This window comes from Fukomys damarensis, unplaced genomic scaffold (genome assembly GCF_012274545.1).
Source record: "Fukomys damarensis isolate Sample0158 unplaced genomic scaffold, DMR_v1.0_HiC HiC_scaffold_1, whole genome shotgun sequence".
Taxonomy (NCBI): domain Eukaryota; kingdom Metazoa; phylum Chordata; class Mammalia; order Rodentia; family Bathyergidae; genus Fukomys; species Fukomys damarensis.
This window is the reverse complement of record NW_022900913.1, coordinates 63,074,769-63,084,605: the sequence shown is the minus strand read 5'-3', so window position 1 is coordinate 63,084,605 and position 9,837 is coordinate 63,074,769. Positions and strand designations below refer to the sequence as shown.

The 9,837-nt window shown below is 39.5% G+C and overlaps 1 protein-coding gene across 3 annotated transcripts in view; it reads right to left on the bottom strand.

Moving 5' to 3' along the window:
- Positions 1–8,671: 8,671 nt before the first annotated feature.
- The window catches only part of Sh2d4b (SH2 domain containing 4B), a 93,256-nt gene continuing 92,090 nt past the window's right edge, over positions 8,672–9,837 (bottom strand). For 2 of the 3 annotated variants that reach the window (XM_033766214.1, XM_033766237.1), the window contains one exon: positions 8,672–8,867. In XM_033766214.1, coding sequence (XP_033622105.1) covers positions 8,775–8,867 — 93 coding nt within the window. In that variant the 3' untranslated portion in view covers positions 8,672–8,774. The remainder of the gene's footprint in view (positions 8,868–9,837) is intronic. The other variant, XM_010629539.1, reaches the window with a different exon arrangement.

Sequence of the window (9,837 nt, the reverse complement as noted above, 5' to 3'; positions counted from 1 at the left end):
CAATAAGGAGCCCAGTGAGAAAAGGCAAGGTTAGTGTATGTATTTACTGCCCCGGTTGCCTACCTATAAGGTTGCCTCAGTCTGGCTCCATGCTTGGTCATAGTTCTACCCTTTCAAAATGACCAGCTCTATGTTCAAATTCTGCTTCCCCAGAACTGCCTCCTCTTTTGTCCTCCTGGTCTAGCTGGGTAAAGACTGAGATACTACTGAGTAATCCTATGTAATCATACTTTCCATTGTGGTCCCCTACATCCCTACCTTTGTAAATGAGCTGCATTAATCAGCTATTCCATTGCTGGGTCAAAATTCCTTATACCTATAACTTAAAGGTGAGGTTAAATTTGTTTCGTTTTGTTGTTTTTGGTACCGAGGATCAAACTCAGGACTTTGCACTTGTGAGGCAGGCAGCAGCACCACTGAGCTAAAACCCTGGCCCCATGGGAGAGGCTTATTTTAGCTCGTAGTTTCAGAGCTCTCAGTCCATGGTCAGCTGCCTCAAAGGCACAAATATGGTTAAAGAATACTTCAGAGGAAATCTCAGGACTCATTGCATTAGGAAGTAGAGGACAAGAAAACACCCAAAGAGGAAGGGGCCAAGGACCAACGGCACACACCCATGACCCACCCAGACATACACCAGAAGTGTCCTCTACTAACTTCCTAAGCATCTCTCAAGCTAATCAAATTGACATTCAGGATTACCACATAAGCCTTCCTCAGAGGACCTCATTTTGAGGCTCCCTGGTCCTTCCCACAAGGGCCCTGACTAACATAGATAGGTACCAACTGACACTGAGCCTTCTTTTCCCAGCTATTCTCTGATGTCTGTGCACAATGACAAACTGTATATTCAGTAAGACAGAAGGATGGCTCCATCTGAGGAAGCAAGACACACACTAGAGAAAAAGCCTGTAAGACTTTAAAATGCATCTAACTTTTTCTCCTCTTTGAGTCACCATCGTACTTCTGAGTCCAATTGGTTAAAAATTAGAGTACAGGGACTTTTAAAACTGTTAGGAGAGATGGTAACTCCCTTATACCAATAATTGAATTGCTTAATGGAGAACATCAATCTCTATTGTGAATACTGATGCTTTCTCTTTAATGGCACTGTGCACTGGATCTACCAGCCTGGGCTTTATCGTTTTTATATATGTGTTAGGTAAATGCTGTTAGCACACAATATTCCTCCCCTGGTGAGTACTAAGTAATAAAATTTAAGTTGTTGCTAAGATGATTTTACATTTCTGTTTCAGCTGTGTCTTAGTGTCTCTTTTTTAAGGTTAAAATTGTGCAGTGCCATTAATTAGCTTCCAAGGGCCCATTTGTTGAGGGATTCCATGCTTCTTAAACAAATTACAAATTGCTAATGAAAAACTATTTTGTTAAACAGCTTTGTAAAGGGTCTGGGTTTCCTAAGACACTGCTAGAGCCAGACTCTGAAACACTGGCTCAATGATTATCTGTCATAAATTTACTTGTGTATTGGAATACTATTTTCTCTTCTTGTGTGATATTTTGGTAGTTCTGTAATTTGTGTTTGCTATAAGTCTTCTTTGAAGCAAGAAATGGAAAAAGATGCTTGGTTATCCCAAAGAACTCTTGCAGTTCTGTTCAACAACCAGCTGCTAATAGAAATACGAGGCTCAAAAGGACACACTCTAGATAAAAGGACTCAGGTTTTCCCCCTAATCAAATTGCCAAGAGGGGAAAATATCAATTATCCAAGAAGAGCAGAATGAAAAGCAATAACTGCAGCCAATTAGAATAAGCTCAATAGAGAAACCTAAGAAGATGTGAGAATAAGAGGGAAATTATCCAGAAGCACACCAGCATATGACCATAACATGCAGCTTACAATATACAGTCTTAATCAAATAGGAAAAGCTATATGGCGAGCAGGCCAAGTCACAGAAGGTCTATATAAATGGCCAGTACCTAAGCTATTGGTATGAATTCCCCTTACCACATAGGCTTGCAGAAGTACTTAAGACCTGTGGTTCATGGCTGAGAATCTGGACAGAACATGTCCTTTTATAAATATTCTAGTTGTGCAAATGTTTATTTTGTGTGAGGATGGAGAAATAAGATTTGGTGAAAATCTATTTGAAGCCTATACTGATACAAACACAGACTTTCATGCCTCTGAATTTCAGCCTGTGCCAATTTTTGCCTCTTCCTGAAAACGTATTCTTTTCTTTTTGTGCCATTTAAGTTCAGATTTATGTTGACAGCCTACAAAGAATCACTCTTCACTCTGCACCTTTTGCCACCGCCTACAGAGAAGCAGAAGGAAAAGCGACCATGAAGAGTAGAGGTCTCTGGGCAAACATGTCAAGAGTCCACCACAGACAAGCTCTGTTATCACTTCCTTTTTCCTGATCCTTCATCCCTTCCGCTAGAGCTCCCTGAGACCCTTGGACCTCTGTGGTAAGGCAGTGTTCTCAGAAGAGCAGCTGGCACAGCCACTTTTGAGCCTGACTCTGTCTCCATCTCCTCATCACCCTCCACTTCACCATCCTGGGGTTGAGCTCAGAGGACCTGCAGCTCCAGGTCATGTTTGTCTTCTGAGACAAGGATACAAATGGACACAAGAAGCGCTCGTGTCCTATTCATCTTGGTAAGATGAGAGAAGACACTGGGTCTTTTCTAAGTTTATTTTTAATTTATGTGATACTTGTACAGATTTATACAATATATAGTGGATAAAGACACAGTGTAATTAACCCCCCTCAAAATACTCCCCCTTGCTTTGAACACATTTATTCCATCTTCTTGCCACTTCCTGAAGCAGTTCTGGAAGTTCTTTCTCATGAGTCTTGAGTTGTGCTATGGTGGCTGCCTTGATGTACTGAATTGATTAAAAATGTTTATGGTTCTGACTTTGACTTTGGGAGAAAGCCGGAAGGTGCACCATGTCAGACCCGGGGAATAAAGTGGATACGGATACACCATAATGCTTTTATAGCCCTGTCTTTCCCTTGGCCTTTCAGTGTGAGCCTTTCCATCATAGAGGACACCTGAAGGTTAAAGTAGCCTCTTCGGTCATACTCTCCCTGTCAACCTTCGCCATGCTATCATAAGCCCAAAGCAACAAGGCCAAGTGACCATGGAGTGGAGTCTCAGAAACCATGAGCCAAAATAAACCTTTTCTTCTTTAAAGTCAATTCAAGAATTTTGTCATAGTGATGAAAAATAATACAGTAAGAATAATTTAGACAAGACAGAGGAAGGAAGAAAAATAATTTCTAATGTTTGCACTATAATTTAAAGCAGGAATCAGCAAGATTTTTCTACGAAGGGCCAGATAGTAAAAACTTTAGCTCTTCTGGGTTATATATAACAAAGACTATACAAAAACAAATGAGTGTGGCCATAGTCTAATAAAATCTTACAGATGAATACCAAAATTTGAGTTAAATGTAATTTTCACAGGTCACAAAATATTCTTTTTTAAAAAGTTTGTGCCTGCCTTGCAAGTGTAAGGACCCAAATTCAATTCCCAGTACTAAAAAGAGAAAAAAAAGAAAACCCATACATTTGAGCCAGGGATTTAGTTCTGCCTCCCTTGCAAGTGGTTCCTCTGCCTCCCTTGCAAGTGCAAGGACCCGAGTTCGATCCCTGGTACAACAAAAAGAAAAAATTTGCAACTATCCAAAATACAAAAAACATTATAACTATGGAAACACAGCAAGAGGCCAAATTTGACCTGCAGCTATAATTTCTCAACAAACCCTGTTTTTTTTTTCTTTTTATTGAGGTTATTGGTACAATCTAGGTATACAATACAATTCCATTCATCATTGGGATTCTGTACCTTTACATAATAGGTCTTGATTCTCATTTTTTCCCCTTGTCCCTGCCCTCCCTTCACCCGCTCCTCCCCTCCCCATTTACAAACACTTTATTTCCATTTTTTCAGTTTCTCATATATTTTTTTCCTCTCCCTTATTACCTTTCCTCCACCCTTCCCACTTTCCCTACACCTTTAGCCCTTTACTTCCTATTTCACATTATTAATTGTCTCATTAGGATCCTGTGTACTATTATAGTTTTTCACACCAAAGAAACTATTCGGTATTTCAGTTAAAGAAATCTCTGTATGAACATTAAAAATAGGGAATCCTAAAATAAAACTAAAAAGGAAAGTAAAAGAGAAAAGGCAATGATGTAACATTAAAATAATCCTTAATTCTGGAGATGAAAATGGTTCCTGAACATATTTAAATTGCTTCTTGCTCTTGTAATCTTATCTTATTCTTTTTTTCATTATTTAGAGAATACTTTGTTAGTTTCTATAATCAAACCCACGTAGATATAACCTTACATATTTAGTATGATGTGTTACCCCTGTACACATGGAAAAAATAAATAAATTAACACTTCAGACCAATATGGTTGTCCATTTCTGTACAATGCCAAGTCAACACAGTAAATTGGGATGACTTTTTCCAAAGTTGGCAGCACCGTTAAAGTTTCCCAAAATTCAATTTATATATATAAAGACTAATAATAGTATGTTATGCATCGATAGCAGCAACAGCTTTTCCAGGTTCTGCAGTCATCGGAACAAAATTATAGACATTCAGCACATTCCATTAAAAGAAAAAAAAAAACAAAGAAAAGAATAATATCCAGACAACAGCAAAGTTCTGTTGCTGTTGTGGTACCTGGCACCATTTTTTCTATTAGCCTCTTAATCATCATCTGGAAAGAGAACATTCTAGAGTAATATCATTAAATGTAGCTCTGATAAAGCACGGTCCCTACTATGTATCATAAAGCAGGTACTAGATATTTTACATTCATAGAGGTATGATACAGTACTGTCCTACATCAATAATACTAGATTCAGTTTTGGTTTTAAAATTTACTTTGTCTGCAAATAAGATTGCTACCGCTGTTTTTTTCTGGGCTCCTGTCACATGTAGAATTGTTTTCTATCTTTTCACTTTCAGTCTATGGGCTTCTTTTTGCACTGTGTTTCTTGTATACAACATATTATTGGATTTTGCTTCTTATTCCATTTTGCCAGTCTATTTCTCTTTATTGGTGAGTTGAGGCCATTGCTGTATATAACTGATATGTACTGACTTATTATTGACATGTTATTGGCCTGAACCAACCCTGTTTTAAAAGTTGTCATCTCAGGGGTTAAAGGTGTAGGGAAGGTGGGATGGGTAGGGGAAGGGTAATAAGGGAAAAGAAAAAAATGTGAAATAATGAAAAGATAGAAATAAAGTTTTATAGATGGGGATGGGAGGAGGGGGGTGAAGGGAGGGCAGGAACAAGGGGAAAAAATGAGAACCAAGACCTGTCATGTAGAGGTACAAGATCCCAACAATGAATGTGACTGTACTGTTTCCCTAAAATGTACCAATAAACTCAATTAAAGCTGGAAAAAAAAGTTGTCATCTCAAGGCATTACCTACAGTCCACCAGCATTGGGGAAGGGTGCGAGAGGAGTTGGTTAGAAATTCAGAATCTTGGGCCCAACCTCAGACATTACCAGGAGAATCTGCATTTCTAACATCACCAGTGGTTTAGCTGACACATCAAAGAAGCATCAATTTAAGGATCACATGGACACACAAGCCATTTTGTGACCAATCTCTGTGCTGTCCCTTCCCAAAGAAGTGAGTTTCAAAAGATGTGAAGTTTTCTGTGCCTCCGTTTCCCCTTGTACAAGATGGAAATTACAACATTGCCTTCTTCAAGCCTGGTTGTGAGAATTCAAGCCTGGTTGTGAGAATTCACACAAAAAGATTTGTCATTATCACCAACTTTTATGCCATTTTCACAGTCATCTTCAGAAACTGTCAATGCTTACCCCATTTCCCAAAAAACTATGGTCCAGAGATGCAGAAACTCATCGGGGATTCCAAGTCAGTGCTAAGAATAAGGGCATTTTCAAAGGGACCAAAGGGGAACAAATTCCCCAGACCCAGATCTTCACACTCACCTTTCTCTTTAGGGGCCCACCCTGTCCACACCCCTTATTTAAACCCCTGAACCTCTAGATAGATGGTCCTAAAAAAGATTTGTCACTCAGGGATCTCCCCGGATAAAAAGCCAAGTTGGCTTTTTATTCCCTGAAATGTATCTTCCATTAAGTTGCATGGTGTTTTTTACAACTTAGCTTTCTAGTTATAGATTATAAATTTTCCCTCTGCTGAGTGTTGTAGCTTACTGTTTTTCATTATATTTGTAGGTCTCAGGGAACAAAAAGAGGCAATTCCTTTATTTGAGAATCCTGACATTTATTAGCATAATAAAACTCTCAGGATGAAATTGCAGTTTTCCAGACAGTAATTTCATTTGCAGGACAACTTACAAGGAATTTATTTTAACACCAGGTAAAAACCTAAAATATATGAGACATGCAGAAAGTGCAGGCCCCAAATAAAATGAAATGCGTGTATTAGGGATGGAAAGCTTGGCTGCTCTCTCTCACATATTAATTAGGGGGTGACAGCAACAACAGGCTGGGGATTCAGGTTCTCAACCCATCTTGGTCTGCTTTCAATGCTACTGATGGAAGCTTCTTTTGACTTGTCAAAAATCACATCAGGTCCCCGACACATCACCACTCAGCACAAAGTTGTCTCTGTTTGCAGTTATGATGAGCAGCACCTTTCCTTTGGACAGTTTCTGTAATTCCATTTAACAGAGCTGCCAAAAAAATTAATGACAGTCATACAGAAAATTTTCTGCCACATTATACAGGGATTTTGCAAGATTAAATGACTTCGACAATTTCAGTTTGATACATAGCAGAGCCAAAATAAAATTTTTAAAAATTCGTTTTGGTGAGTCCTCATAGATATAGGGTGATTTTGATAATACTTGGCTATGGTTTTAAAGTACTGTAGTGCTCAGAAGCCAGAGTCCTTCTGTTGCTTCATTTCATCCATCCAGGGAGACAGGGAGGGAAGTTCTGGATCTGAATTGCAAAGTTGATGTTGTTAAACACGTGTATCATGGGGATTTCCCGTGGGTCCCCAAAGGGCAGAGCCTGTGCCTATTGCTTCTGGGCTATTGCTTGGTTCCCAAGAGCAATCCCAGAGACACAGGTGGAGATGAGGTGAGGCCAAGAAAGAGAAAGAGCAAGAGGGGGTGGGGAATCACCAGATCTGACCCCTGCTTAGTGTCACTGTCACTGGTTGCTCCATCCTGCAGAACTGTCCCATAAGGGCTGTATGATACAGTACCTCTCCAAACAGTCCTTCTAGGAGGAAAAAGAGAGTAGGACTGATTCACCAGCCTTGGACTCCTTTGAGCTAGGGCTCACTGCACGGCCACCGACTTCTCAGCTCTTCTGTATCACAGCAACTGGAGATGCGGAGCCCATAGCACCACATGTGGAAAAGCTCCACTGCTGTACACTCCCCTGAGGATGATCAAAAGAGTGAGAAAGAGGACCGGGGATGTAGCGCAGAGGAACAGCAACTGCCTCGCAAGCACAATGCCCTGAGTTCGACTCCTTATACAAAAAAAACAAAACAAAAACAAAAACAGAATGAGAAAGACCACAGCCCATGCAAAACTGGTTCCAGTGACAGTGGCTAGGGAAACAAGTGGCCAAGGATGTGAGGAACAGGTGAGGCAAGAAGGGAAGTAAAGCATAAGAGAGGTTTGATTCAGCTACTAAGAAAGGTTAACCAGCCCTGATGTCCTCAGAGTCCATTTGTCTTTGTATGGCCACCGAGCACTGAGTTTCAAGGTAATGAGTTGTGGATCTTAACCCAGGTCTTCTTGACCCTAGGGCCTGCAATTGTCCTATCGCAATCTTCCATCTCTTTGTCTATGGCCATGTGGAACAAATAGACACCATCTCTGAGTTACTGAGGTATCACTGGGTGAGTTTTCTTGTTAATATGAAGAATATATTCAGATAAAGTGGACACAGTAGAATCAAAATCAAAAGAGCATTGAGGATAGGGCTGATTATTTGAGTTAATTCATGTAGGCAGCCTCCTAGAGAGCACAGGCCTTTTTATTTGCCTAAACCCCATTCCTGGATTAATAATTCACTCTAGGTCTTGGGCACATCTGCAGGAATAATTAAGATCGCTGCTTTAATATTGCAAAACCAGAGCTAAAATATGACTCAAAGACAGAGGGTGGTGGAAGAAGAGAAATTAAAGAAGGAAGGTAGTGCAGAATCTGTCACCTGTCCCAAAAGCTGGGGTTTAGAAGCCTCAGGTATTCCAGTGAAAATATCAATGAGCGTGATGAACATCAGGAAGAATTTCACATCTGTGTTCATCATCTAAATCTTGTGCAATTCTTCTTGTTACTTCTATGGCTTTATAAAGTGTGAGAATTCAGAAATAATTATTGCAGGTTCATGTTGGAAAACTTTCAGAAGAACTGCATTTTCTCAACGAATGTTTATTGAAAGTCTGCCATGTGTTAGATTCAGGGTTTAGCACTAGAATTATTCTAAATTATCAAGACATGGTCCCTGCACTCTGGGAGTGTGATTCAAGGCAGCCATGACAAATAGGCTTCATCTTTTGGGGTCATAGATAAATTCTCCACAAAACAGGTTGCATCGGCCACTACCAATTTTTGGCCCCAACACAGAGATGGGACGAGTAGTATAAATGCCACGTATTTTGTATCGTTTAAGATATACTAATCCATTTGTGCCTCTAGGTTGTGGTGTGTCTTGATGAAGGCGATAGGGATTTGAGTTGGGAAGTTTTTAAGCTGGGTTTAAATTTTTTAAAAAGTATCCCAAGAAACCCAATTGATGAAGAGAAAAGCTATCATTCAAACAATAGGTGGTAGTCTGGTGGGCTGTCCCTCTGTCCACAGGGTTCCTGCAGCAACTCTCCCCCAGAAACAGTGATAATTTCCTCCTAAAAGGGGGGGAAAAAAGAAAAAACGTACTTATAACCAAGAAAGGACTCTAGATACTCATCAAAAAGAAACTGGTTCAAAACAGAAAGACTAAGACTATATGTCTGCTTCCCTCTTTCTAACTTTTAGAAACAACAGTGAAAAATCTGGCTTTAAGAAGACATAAATGTTAAAGTACTGGGAAATAAAAGGGATGACCATCAACAAAGTAAAATGTTGAACAATCATTGTAAAACAAATGCCCACAGGATGAGATTTTCCATGGATTCTGGGTGGGACAAGGACCAGCGCAAGTCTGGACAGCCTGAGGGCAAAACTCCAGACAGGCACTTGTCTCAGGCAGATCAAAAAAAAGAGAAGCAAACAGTTTCAGTGGAGGCCAAAGAGATCCAAAAGATGAGTTGCCCACTGTCAACTATAATATAGAAAGAATTGATTTGGGAAAAAGAAATGTGTCCCCTCATGAATAAACAGGAAACTTAAAGTTGAAAATTCACCTCAGAGCCCAAAATTTATAAATATTTGAGAACAACCAGAACTATAAAAGCAAGATGCCAAACTCAGTAACAGAACTGATTCCTGAGAAATTATCAAGTTTATAAAAACAAACCGAAGGAGACTTTAAGAGATGTGTATTAACTTTCTCAGTGGAATAAGATAAGTCATCCATGAAACAAGAATGGGCTATTATTTTTAAAAAATGGATCTGCAAATGAAAACCATGACCAGTTAAATTAAAAAGAAAAATGTCAGTAGAACTGAAAAGCAGAAAGGACATAACTAAAGAGCAATTTAGCAGCTGAAGGAATTGTGGCATCAATAAGAAAGAGACATCTAAATAGAAAAATAGACAAAGGATATGAACAGATAGATGAATCACAGACGAAGAAATCCAGGGGGCCATTAAGTGCATGAAAAAAAAAATCCTCAGCATTGCGGTAATCAGAGAAATGCAAACCAAACAATAGG